Source organism: Aptenodytes forsteri, unplaced genomic scaffold (assembly GCF_000699145.1).
Source record: "Aptenodytes forsteri isolate BGI_AS27 unplaced genomic scaffold, ASM69914v1 Scaffold60, whole genome shotgun sequence".
In the NCBI taxonomy this organism is placed as follows: domain Eukaryota; kingdom Metazoa; phylum Chordata; class Aves; order Sphenisciformes; family Spheniscidae; genus Aptenodytes; species Aptenodytes forsteri.
In genome coordinates, this window is record NW_008794175.1 from 653,841 (window position 1) to 667,086 (window position 13,246).

A 13,246-nucleotide genomic window follows, 5' to 3' on the forward strand; every position below is an offset into this window, starting at 1 on the left:
CAGCCTGCAGCCCCACCAGGGAGCCCGCACCGCCTCCCCCAGCGCGCGAACACGCTTACCTTGTTCTGGGGATGTTGCCGATGGTATTTTTCCGAGCCGCTAAGCACCAACCATCAGAAGTTGCAAAGTAAAACAACCTGTGATGCACTTTCAGAAAGTATAGATACTGTATAATTTTTACTTTGAAATAATAATGCAAATGAAGTTACATGTTTAGATAATGAAAAGGGTTCTTTGTGTGTGTGGCTTTTCTCCATTACATAATTTTTCATCTTCCGAAGAAATAAAGAGCTTGTACATCTTACGTGAACACATTTCACAGTTGAACAGCAAATGACTATAGCATTAATCATTTCAGCTGGTTTATTACTGTAAATATCTGGAATATATTCTTTAATGGGGACCAAGCACAAAAACACTGCAATGAAAAAATATGAATGGAAACCTGCATTTCCCTGTTTGTCAAGAGGAACTGTAAGTGCAATCAGCTTAACTGCAGCAGGAATTAACAGGGTTCCTCTGAGGAGCTGGTGGACTCTTTCTGATCAGAGAATATAAATACAGAGCAAATTATACTCACGTGTGAAAATCTGATAGCTATACAATATTCTGTGTATAGTGAACAAAATTACTTACGAATCCATGGCATGTTTCTACAAAAATGCAGTAAAGAAAATTTAATGTACTGTGGGATATTTTTCTATGAAAATAAATGCTATGTGGTCCTTTAAAAAGATATTTTTCTGAAAATAAAAAGTATCCATCACTGCACATCCCAGATCTCACAGAGAAGAGGTGTGAATTTGTGATCATTCACTCTCCATGACATCAGCATCTCTGCGTGATGATGGTTAAATGTCCGTAATTCTGTAAGACGGCCCAGAAGACATGCAAAGTGTTGAGGGTTATCTGGGTGGTGAAGTTTGCAGAATTTTTGTAGAATATCCAGCAGGGGTTCTTGAAGCCTTTCCACAGACTCTCTGTCCTTTATGTATTGTCGATCTGGTTATGGTTTTAAAAGAAAAGAAGTAATTAGCAAATATATGCTCTGATACAATGTAAATATTTACACTGGTAAATTAATATCAAGATATTCAAATAGTTACACTGGACACTGATGATCACACCTGCCAATAATATTTCTTTTCAAATTGAGAGGGAATAAAAGTGCTTTAACATTGTATTTTTGGTTCGGGGTTTTCATGTAAGCTTCCCACTTCTAGCTAGGGAAAACTTTCAACTTTTTCAAAAACTGAAGAGTTTTAACTCAGAAATGTTTCTCTGGGGTTGTATCATCATCTCCCAGTGCGGTTCTGCACCTGAGTACGTCCTGCGATGCATTGCAACAACTGAGCAGCACAGCGTAAGTTCTTAGAGGTGTAGTACAACCAGGGAGTCTGACCAGTAGCGAAGAGTGTGCATACAGGTCCCCAGGGAGAAATCAGACATCTTCATCCTCAGATGAAAATTCCTTGTTAGAAAATACTTGTCTTTTTATTTTGTTCGTATGGAAGTATGTGTTCGGGTATTTGGAGAGGGAGGAAAAGAGGAGGATGGGGTTTTTTGTCACGGAAATTTTTGGTGTAAAAAGAATTTCCTGAGCCGCACTGGCTCAAGGAGCCGTGCAACTGCTTCACCTTCCCATCGTCCATGAAACCTGATTTGGAAACCTCAGTGTTTGTCTTTTGAAGCATTGTTTGTCCTGAAGCATCAGGCTTCTCTTCTCCTACTCCTATGATAGTCAGTTTGAGGCACTATACAATTTCTCCATATGTTGTAGGTAGAGCTGGTTTGTTTTGTGTTATCAAAGAATTAGTTTTTACAGCAAAGCTTGTAATCAGGGCTGAAACTGTTATGCCGATACTTCTGAAAGGTCAGTTTCCAACACTTTATAGTCAAGAGGGAAACTTGCTACCGTCCTTCTGCTCTTGCCAGCTGGTGTTTGTTCAATACAGGCTGAAGACCTTCATTGGCCATTCTCCATTCTAAGTTACAGGGTTTCCCACTTTCCCTCTGAAAAATGTGACATTCCACAATGATCTGTAGTGATGTGCATGTAACCACATCTGGGATTTTCTGAAGGAAGAAGCCTGTCGTACTAAGCAGTGAAGAGATACCAGTAATTTTTTTAGGCAGGGTATTTAGGCACTTTTTTCCTCGTGTGCAAAACCAGATGGTATAGCAGGACATTTGGAGTTTGGACTTGTGTGCTTGTTTTCTGGTTTAACAGCTGAATATATTGAATAAGCATATACGCTCATTTACTCTATGTCTAATGTAAGTTTTTACAAGTCTCAGGTCACACTTCTCATGCTTTCTGTCCAAAACCACTAATATTTAATTCTGAATTAGAAGTTACCTGGAGACAGGATAACTATGGCTGTGAGCAGTGCATATTCTTCCTGTGTCATCTTCAGCTCTCCAATGCTTTTATAAAAATTAAACATGGGAGTTATGAATTCATCTGAGATACCTGTGAGAGAAAAAAAAAGTTATGGTATTTTTTAATTATGGAAATAATCTGGTTTATTGCCACAGAGCAATTATTTAGTATTTGAAGCCTTGACTGTCTTGGTGGGAGAAATTTACTACACAAATCAGGCCTGATGCAAGACAATTAGTTAAAAAAATGCAAGCACATCCTTGTTTTCCAGATCAGAGTAGAAACAGGCAAGCGCTGACAATTTCTTTTTGCATGGTTTCAAAGGCTTTCTTTCAGGCAATTCCTTTTCCTCTACAGGTTTGTCCGTCTAGCTCTTCAGGACAAGTCTCATGCATGTTTTTCTCGCTGTCTGCTGATACTCTAACTGTGTTCTGTTTCCAGTATGCACAGTCCCCATATTCCCTATCTTTACATGAGTTATATGGAAACCTCTCAGGGTGTATGGTTTAATTCTAGCCCAACTGTACTCTACAGCTAACTGCCTTGGGCAGTTGCTTCAGTTGTCTCCATAAAGAGTCTTAATTGCTCCTTTTATGTAGCCTGAAACTTTAGCTAGGTCTAGGATTATCTGTAGTCCAAGATCAACTTGCTTGCAACTACTACTACCTTAAAGCATAAACTAGTGTATTATAAAGTACAGAGCCATAAATAATTAAAATCCAGCCCAGTTTAAAGGTGGGATCATGTGATTCTCTCGCCATCAGCGAAACCCTTTGGGGTTACCGAACTGAGGCATGATGACTGGGCTTCCTCTTACTGACTTTGTCATCAGATCACAATGTTCTTACTTAGCCTTAAATTACAGATGTACTTCATTCTGCTTTTTGGTGTAAAAGAGAAGTAGGTCCTGTGACATCAATTTTTTATTTTTTTTTAAACTGGTGTGCGAGTTACTCAGAGCAGCCACTAGACTGTTTACAACGGCTGCTTGCAACTCTGAAGCGGTGGCACTGATGAGGTATGAAGATCTGAACCAGTGGTTCTTCCTTTTGATCTTCCTTGGCTGGAAGGATGGAAACCTCCTCTGTTCCCACAGACGAGGGCCATAGGATTTCTTGACATTTTACTCTTAATTTTGAGCTGTTCTGGGAGAAGACTTTATAACTTGGTGTGGAAACCGCATGAAATAATGTGATTTTGAGTGTTGTATACATCACGAAGCTGAAGTCCAGGACTGGTAAGGTTTGGAGTGCCTCCAATAGGGGAAACTCAAAATGAAACTCAAAGAATGGAAACATGAAGTCACTTGACTTAACTACGAACAAGTCACATTTTGCTGTGACAGTGAGAACTTACTTCACTCAGTGGAATAGTCATGTGTCCCAACAGAGTGAAAGTACGGTCTTGCAGAGTATGGTTTATTTTGTGGCTGAATGATGTGTTTAAACATGTGACATGAGCAACCTATGTTCACTTCAGATTACAAGCCACAAATCTCATTTTTGTAACAAGTTCAACACTATCGAGAAGAGTCTAAGTCAATTAAGCAGATAAATATGATGCGAGTCAGCTCATCCTGTGGAAGTTAGTAACACAGCTGGAGCTTTATACAGAGCAAACAATAGTCATAGCATCTAATGTTCTGTGAGGTTTATGTCGTTAGTCATCAGCGTTAACTATTTAAAATTTTGAACACTTGTTATTGCTAACTTTTGGGGAACCGCCTGTGTCTCTCTCAGGCAGTTTTAAATGCCAAAGTTCCTTACAATATGACATATGTAAGGAACACATACATATGACACACCAAAACCTTAAAGTTCGCATGAATCTAGAAACAGGAAAAAAAATAAGTCTAGCTCAGCCCTAAAGCAGAGCAAACAAATTTCTTTCGTGGAAGTGAATAGCTCAGCAATGACATGAAAAAAGTCCAAGACAAACTGGATATTTTTAGAAGTCTCTGTGCAAGGTATCACGCCGCTGGGCACGATTGTCTTGGCAGCAGACAGGAAATGGGAGGAAGTGGGCTGTGACTAAGACTCCCGTCATTTGTTTCTCATATCCATAATTTGATTGTTTCTCTCTCTTTTTTGGGGTCAGGTTAGTTTTCGGCTGTATGAATTCATCGTTTTGCTGACCACAAAGCTCCTCAAGTCCTACTGTCAATATAGCAGAAGTGGGATGAAAGTGATGCTGGTGAACAGGGTGTGGAGTAACTAATTCAGGTCCTCACTGGTCCAGGCCCTGTATAAGCACGCAGTAAAACAATCCTTGCCCCAGAAAGCTTATAATCTGACATTAAGAAACTAAAGCATGGATGGGTGAAGCAAAAAATGAATATGGATGTGGAAGCAAATGAAATTACGGCAGAGAGCTTCTCTGCACTACTGTACTCCAAACAGAGAAATAAACAGAAGAGGTGAAAGCAAGTAAAAAGGGATGTTTCAGCAATGCAACTGATTTACTGCTTTCACTGAAGAGAACAGAACTTTGAAATCTTTAAATAGATATAGGTCACAAGACAATTATGAATGAAACATGCAAAATAAGCAATTTTGAGACTAGGATAATGGAATTTTTTCTTGGTTACTAGTTTTGCCCTCATCCCATCTGTACTGGAGTTTCCTTGTTATTTCATCATCCTGTATGCACGTTACACAAACCGCTGTTCCATCACAAGAGGGGGCTGTTTTCTAACGGGATTGAAACGCTTCAGTTTGGATTTAATAAACTCCACCAGAAAGCAAAAAAAGCAGGAAACAGATGTTTATAGTTCTTGCTTTTTTTTTCGTATCTACTGTACAAGATGTTGTCACTTCAGTTCAGGTTATCAGAAAAGGAATTAAAGGCAATTTGGTGCTCGTAACTGGAAAGGCTAGAGGAGAAACGAATTATATGACTTTTCAAATGTCATTGTAACAAATCATACTCCAAAAGTGAAAAAAATCCAATAGGTAAAGTTAAAATGTATTTCTGGCCTCGGTGAGAACTGAAAAATTAGCTCCGTCTAGCTCTCTTTATTTAGATCAGAGAAGAGCACTGCACAGTACTGCATCAGATAGGCAGAGCTTCCTGGGCAGTGTTAATGGTGCCTCCTTCTTAACTTTTTTCCAAAAAGGTTTCAAAAGTTTTGTTTCATGCAGCATTACGGCAATAAGAACATGCCCCTCCTTTGTGTTTCATTGTGCATCATTCTGAACTACACAGATTTCTACCTAACCACCAGCCCAATTCCATAATCTGCAGAAGATACTGCAATTCATTTGATTGATTTCGCTATGTTAATGGATGGATGGCTGTAAACCCCGGGATAGCCAACGGGAAATACTGGCTTTACTGACTTACAGCCTTGTGGCATTAGACTGGAGCAGATTTAAACCCATAAGCATTATTCATTCAGCACCCCTTACTTCTTGCACAATTTCATTCCTATCTGTAGCTTAAGACACAGCATTGCTTTAGACCTTGCCTTTTTTAGGGTTTTCTTCCTATGATTTCTCTCTGAAGGTAAGATGACTGTTGCTTTCATAAAGTTTGCAGTTTCAGGCCATAAATAATTATCTGGTTAACATAATCCTGGAATAGAAGTTTTTACTGTGATACCGAGTCATTATTGCCAGCTTTTTGAGACCAGTATTCTCTCTTCTGTTTTGGCTGTTGATTAAAACTGAATAGATTAATTTATTGCAAGAGGAAAGCTTGAGAGTAAGTACTAATTAACAGTAACTAGCATTGTGTGATTAATATGGATAAAGAGATCTTTTTTCCTTGATAAACATGGAGGTGCCAGTGAATATTAAACCAAGGGTATATGAGTAGCTGTTTTATGAAAATAAAATATATTAATTACTTGCAAAATTATATCTTATCTTTCACAGTGTTTCATCTACCGGAACTGCTTTCCGTGCTGCTTATGAGCTCTGCCTTCTAACCTGTTCAAATGCACCAGTGGCCCTTTAAACACTGACCAAATTCACCGTGTTGATGCTGAGAGCCAAAAAGGGGAAAATCTAGCCAGTAGAGAAGATACACCAGAGCATGTTCATGTGACCTCTCCTCTATCATCATCTTGTAGAGGTTAAATGGCCAACTTAAATGAGAGGTTAGCATGTGCCAAGGAGAACTCACAGTCAGAATAGCAAAAACCCATCTTCTCAAAAGCAATCAATAGGACCACTGTGAAGCCATCATAGCAAGCAAAGAAACCTTAGTTAAAAAAACCCCAAAAACAACAACAAACAAACCAAACCTGCAAGGAGGATGCAAATGACATTGCCACATACCATCCTTTGGCAGCGGCCTGAGTGCCTGCAGTCAGGAGGGATGTGCGGTCTGGCACACAGCAGCAGCATCTGCACTGCCTTGAGCTAGTCTTCATAGGTTGAGTCTATTTAAATAAGTTTTTGGCCTGGAGAGGCACACTTACGCAGAAGAAAAGAGGTTGGGTCCTCTGACATCTGTTCTTGTTTTCATGGCTATAAATTAACTCTATAGATACGATTTAAACACTTTTATCGATTTTATTTGTAATTCAGGAACATGGCACTGGCTAACTCAGCGTGGTAGATTGTGCAGTACTGCGTACGAGCGGAAAAGCTCTTTCTTATACTCTGTAATTTAAAGTGGTCTTAATTTCTAAATATTTTGGGCAGCGTGCCAGTTTTGGGTCGAGTCACAGGATGGTAAGTGTCTCCTTCCGTGTGGATGCATATGACCATTTGGAGGGTTAGACACCTATGATTTGCAGGTATGTTTAGAAACAAGGGGCTAGATAGTGGCCAGGTTGCTCTCTCTTAGATTTAGATTATTTGGACTCAGCAGTGAAGATAATTTCATTTTGTTTCTCTGCACAAACCCCAGCACAATGGGGTTTTGAAGCACCACTGTTACTCAGTACTAATAATCAAATAATAAAAGCCAAAGGCAGCGGAAGTGACTAGGTATCCATTGTTCTGGTGCCAAATTTTGCCCTTGGTTGCAGGAGGCTCTTGTCCAAATCAATGGGAACTTTGTATCCTGCATTCAAGGGCAAAAGGTGGCCTCTTGCCAGTGCTTTGAAATTGTGGCTATTTCTTTTTTTCCTTGGATCTCACCATACTTCAGCACCTGTAACCCATCCAGGAAGAAAACAGTATATGTCACAATGTCAGGTGTCCTGCTGCCAACTGAAGATTTGGGTGCAGATTCTTCCATTTCTGTCCATATCAGATAGTATCTTATTCCCTGATACTGAAATTAGTAGAACTGCTCTGTAGAATAAAATGATGAAATAAAAATCTATGGCTCTTCATGACTGCTGAAAGCAGCTGTCCTTAGGAAAACAAGCTATAAATGCTCACTGAGAAAACATTCAGTATTTCAGCACTGTTTTTAAAAATATTGTACTGCTAGATAATGGGGAGAGTTTGCTTTCAAAATAACAGAAAGAAAGTAAGCATTAAATTACTAGGATGTCAGCCTTTCACAGAATGAATCAATCAGTCACAACCTGGTGTATGCGTAGTGAAGCATCAAATAAGATGAGTAAGTGGCACAAGCTCTCATTAACATTAAATAAAACGTCTGTATTTCTCATTAAGTCTCAATATTAGAGTAAGTAGAAGAGGATTTCAGTCTTAGGAGCAGCTAATGAAAGAATTTCCATAACACCTTGTGGAGAAAGACCATAAGGGCACAAACAAAGGTAGTCACTGAGATGCACCAGGACTTGAGCAATATGCTCAAGCTGAGAAATAAAAATACACTTCATCAGCATGAGAATAAAAACGAAAGCTGCTGATGCTCAAAGGTCATCACCACCAGATCTCTGGCTTTTTTATCAGAAAAAAAAAAAATCCATTCCGTACAATCAGACTGGGGAAGGCATAAATATTAATAGATGAGAGCAGCTTCCAAGCGGACATGGTGGCAGGTGACAGAAGTCTGGACAGCTTGTGACTTTTAGGCAGGATCCCCACCCCCGATTTTATGGATACAGACATCAAGGCTTGACAATAGGACTTACGTGACATTCAGATAATTGTCTGCACCTAAAAATATAGGGACAGAAGTTCTGACTAGCAGCAATAATTTATGGCTGATGGCCTGACAGTGTTTAGGACCTCACTAGGAGCCATGAATAATCATGCTTCTTCTTCTTCATTCATTACCTATAAATTTAATTTCTAAACTCTTACTCAGCTATCACTGCATTTCCTCTGCTGCTCTCTATTGTACTTGCAGGGTGTTTCAGTTTGCTGCATTTAGTCTTGTTTTTCAGTGAGATGTATGCAAAAAAAAAAAAAAAAAAAGTCCCTATCTCCAAATTTATGTGTAATTCTCATGGGTTTTCTTCTTTATTTGACTTGGGTTTAATCTCTTCTGGCCATTTTATCTCCTAGACCAGTCTATAACATGATAATGGCCAGCTGCAGTTTCTAGTAGCATGTGTCCTTACTGGTTAAGGCTGGAAGAGGCTGCTTAAGTTTCTATCCTAATAGCACATTTAGTACAGGCTATTATTCAACCTAGAGCCCTGGTGTTGAGTCCTATGACATGCAGGGCTGTGAACTGCATATTTAATATTTTTGAAAGCTCTATCTGTAAGCAATGGTAACAGAAGGGTTTGGATGCCTGCCTTTCATTTTGTTTAAACTCGGGACACCTGAAAATCACCATGATGTAAACCACAAAAATGAGATGTTTCAGTAGTAGGTATTTTCCAAAAATTATTCAATTTGCCTAAATGTGTAATTCTGGAATTTATCATAAACTAAGACAAAACGTGCAGAAAAATGGCACCAATGCGAGCTCTTAAAGTCAAAACAAAAAACTCTGGTAGCTTCTGTGAGGACAAACAGGGTTCCTATGAAAATTCAGTGAACACTGAGAAATACACTTGGGAAGCACGAGAGAGTCAAACCTACCTAGTAAAAACCCTTCCTCTTACAAACCAATCTGCCTGCGTTTTTGGTGCAAAGGAAGTGATACCACTACCTGACAGGCAGTTACCAGTACTGAAAACATAGGCAGAGGGGCATTTAAAAAACACATCTAAGCTTTTTCATGCAAGGGACATTGCCAGGTTGACAGATATGCTCTAACATGCAGCAGTGTCAGTCCAAAATGAGAGAGACTGGAAATTTTGAGTGACTTCTGGGTCTGTGCAGTAGCACTAACAGTTAAATAGCATCGGTAGCAGCAATTAAGTTAACACTGCTACAAATGCAAAGATTTACAAGCTGCTTTTGTTGTTTGCTGTCACAGCCCCATTAAGTGCAGCCAAGGAAAATGTGTTTAAGTAGGCTTGAATTTACACAGAGTGGAGAAATAAAATACATGGAAAAGGGTATTTTGTCCTGTACTCTGGCTGGTAAGGGAAGGAAGGAATACAGCCAGCAGCAAGTAAGCTGGATAACACATTATTCTCCTGTAATATAGGAAGGGAGCAATTCTAGCAGAAGTATTTCCTCTTATGTCTCCAACTTTATCCTGCCTTGAAGGAAAATATTTTTGAGAGCCTTTTCCAAGAGCAATAAGACATATATATGTGTATGTACACACACACACACACAAGTTACCATGTTCCATTTCTTGCACACTATTCAGCCCAGGTTTTGTTCTGATTCAGAACTCATTTTTAATTTACCTTAGTCTTTCCTGCCCCCCACCCCGAAAAAAAGAATTGCAGGAAATCTTCCTTTGGAATAAGTAATACCACATTTGAAACCATTACTTGTCTTGGAACTTTTCTCTACACAAAATGTAATTTTTTAAAATCTATTTCATGACAGGAAAATAATATCACTTCCAGATACAATGTCATATTCCAGCTAGTCATGTTATAGTATGAAATGCTATCTTTAAGTCTAGTACTAGCTGGCAAAAAAATGATATTGCATCTCATCTGGACTCAATAGTTGCAGAGAATGAACAGGATATTTTAAAATTATGAGCAAGAAAAAAAAGTATTGATATGACATAATAGCTTATGTAGTGTTCTGGATCAAAGTATTTCCTGCTTCTGCTTTTTATGAACAGTTGACACCTTGAACAAGAAGGTTGATACTGACTGTATAGATTAGAGGAGCAGAAGCTTTCAGTAATCAGGTATTCATATGGATTCATTTCTCTAAGACCTATTTTAATCAAAAAATTAGGTTATATTCTAGTAGAAAAATCTCTTAATGAAGACATTTGGATCCATGACAACTCGTTACAGTTTCCAGGAAATATCTCTGGCCTTCTTGGCATACTTCTCTGGCTGCAGAACCTGGACCAGAAGCCATCTATATAACTCTCAAAGTCACCGTTTCCAGTCCCACAAACAGTAGCCTCTTAAAATAAATCAAAATGAAAGAAATATAAAAAACTACAAAATATAAACCTAGAATTGAGTGTGCTAAGCCAAACTAAATACATACCTTCAGCAAGTGAGTTATTCTCATGTTTCCTAGCTTCTTTTCAGGGTTTCAAATATATAAGTATTCGCCTAATTTTGCTTTCATCAGTAGTACCTTCACATTACTGATTTTAAGAGTTTCAGAACTGAGTTCAAGCCCATTTCTATGACTAGCATTGAGGTTAAATGTTATCCTATCTCTTCTCCTTCTGACCATTAAAAAGGAAGGCCAGAAGCCCGTGTCAAAGCACTCTCTCTGACTATAGACAGACCCTCTGATTCAGAATTTTTGTTACATTTGAACTTTGAATGATAGGTAGCTGAGGGGTGGATAAAGTTTGCTGGTCAATACGGAAAAGGGCAAAACATTCAGTATTGCATCAGTGGAGCACAAAGAATACATAACAATGCAAAACATGACTTTTTGTGCTTTAAGGAACAAACAATATCCAGCCCTGTTTGGCTTTTCGTAATTATTAACATTTATCTCTAGAACCAGTGGAATTTGTCATAGCCACTGAATGTTTGGTGGACCTTAAGAAGCAGAAAACATACTGAGAATATGCCATGTTTATAATTCTTCTATGCACCTTGTGCAGTGTGATTCAGTTTTACCAAATTGACCCTAAGAATATGTGTTTCCCTACAGTCATCTCCAGTAACATACATCTTTTTTTTCTTTCTTTCTCATAGTGATTGCATATGAAAGCATAAATATTGATATTTTATATGAATAATTTGAAATGGTGGTACTTCATTATTCTTTAATGCTTGTAATTTGAGACTTGCACTGGGTTTATTTGATACAGCGTCATTCATAATACTTGCAAGGTATTTACAAATAAACCTTTACCTTATGACCTTTAGACTCAAGGCTGAGTTAGACTTGTTCTAGTTAATATAAAGAACAACATTCAGATAAACCTGTTTCAATGCTAGCACACAGTTTTACTAGCTTTTCAAGGGCAAAATACTGACACAGAAGTGCAATGGTGTGGTTTGTTTTTTCCTTGTTAAACAAGATACTTACCACTATTGCGAATTCTTTCTTCTAAAAGGACAGTATGTCCTGTAGGAAGTTTCCTACTGAAGATCTCAGCCGAACGGAGGAACATGGCTTCTACTGCGGAGCCCTTCAGCAAAGCGATCTGATCTTCGTGATCAAGGGTTTGGAAGCCTGGGGAGACATTAGAGAGAAGTAAGGCACCAACAGAAAAGTCCCTGCTACTTTCTGCCTTGAAGTTCTTACACATGAGGTGCCACACATCTCTGTAACCTTGATGCTGATCTCAGTAGGGTTGCCAAGTGCTGCAGAAATTGAAACCCAGATTCCAGAAAATGACACAGATTTTATTCTTACTGAAGTTTGAGAATTAGATTTATGTTTCAGTGTTCATGGTACTTTAAGAGGAACATGATAAGCAAAATTTAGTGGCGTAGCACAACCAATAGTGGAGACTTTGTCTAGCCTGATGGCACTGCCTAACATCTTCTGCCATGTTTCCACCAGAGCTCTCTATATAACTCTCCCTCTGCCATGCTGCTTTCAGCTCTTCCTGTGCTCTGATGGCAAAAATCAGCATTTGAAGCATCTAATTTTAAATATTTCACCTTGCATTTGGACTAAGATACGACTTTACATAAAGGCTTCTTGCTGTGTTTTAAATATGTGCTTCTCTCATTGGAAGGGAAGGACTCTAAAACTCACTGAAGAAATCAGAAGGAATTTGGTAACTTGTGTGAATACAGAGCTGCTCCTCTGAAGAAGAACAGGGAGCTGAAGATCATGGGAAACTCTCCTCATACTTGCCAATGCAGGTACCTACCTTGTACCCACCCCCTTCTGTGGGAAGCACAGAAAAAGGTAATGTAGAGAATGAAACAAAAAGGTGATAAATCCTGCAGGATGTACTCTAAGTCAACACTGAAAATAGCAGATTATTCAATTACAAAGCTCCTCCCTTCGTCTTTCTCAACATAAACTGAACAGCAGGACCTGGATCTTTTTCTGTACTTCTGACTAAGACCCCTTTGCCTTTTCCTCAGCATAAGACCACCTGGATTGCAGAAGTCTGGTATGGTTTTTTTTTCCCCCTGTTACGAAACAACCATCGAATTTCTAGCTCATAGCTTCACTCCCTGTTAGGTGTGGATGTGGATGCATAACCCTGTGCTTGAGCAGTGATTGCGTTCAGCCAGGGTGGCACTGTCCTGGTTTTGGCAGGAATAGAGTTAATTTCCTTGCTAGTAGCTGGTACAGTGCTGTCTTTTGGATTTAGGATGAGAACAAAGTTGATAACACACCGATGTTTTAGTTGTTGCTAAGTAGTGCTTACACCAGTCAAGGACTTTTCAGCTCCCCATGCTCTACCAACTGAGAAGCCTGGAGGCGCACAAGAAGCTGGGAGGGGGCACAGCCAGGACAGCTGACCCAAACTGGCCAAAGGGACATTCCATACCATGTGACGTCATGCTCAGTACATAAA

The 13,246-nt window shown here is 39.1% G+C and overlaps 1 protein-coding gene across 1 annotated transcript in view; it reads right to left on the reverse strand.

Moving 5' to 3' along the window:
• Positions 1-401: 401 nt before the first annotated feature.
• Positions 402-13,246, reverse strand: part of NR1H4 (nuclear receptor subfamily 1 group H member 4) — a 42,319-nt gene continuing 29,474 nt past the window's right edge. Inside the window, exons 8-10 of the mRNA XM_009284151.1 lie at positions 11,791-11,937; positions 2,360-2,473; positions 402-1,002 (exon numbers count right to left, since the gene is read on the reverse strand). Coding sequence (XP_009282426.1) covers positions 764-1,002; positions 2,360-2,473; positions 11,791-11,937 — 500 coding nt within the window. The 3' untranslated portion in view covers positions 402-763. The remainder of the gene's footprint in view (positions 1,003-2,359; positions 2,474-11,790; positions 11,938-13,246) is intronic.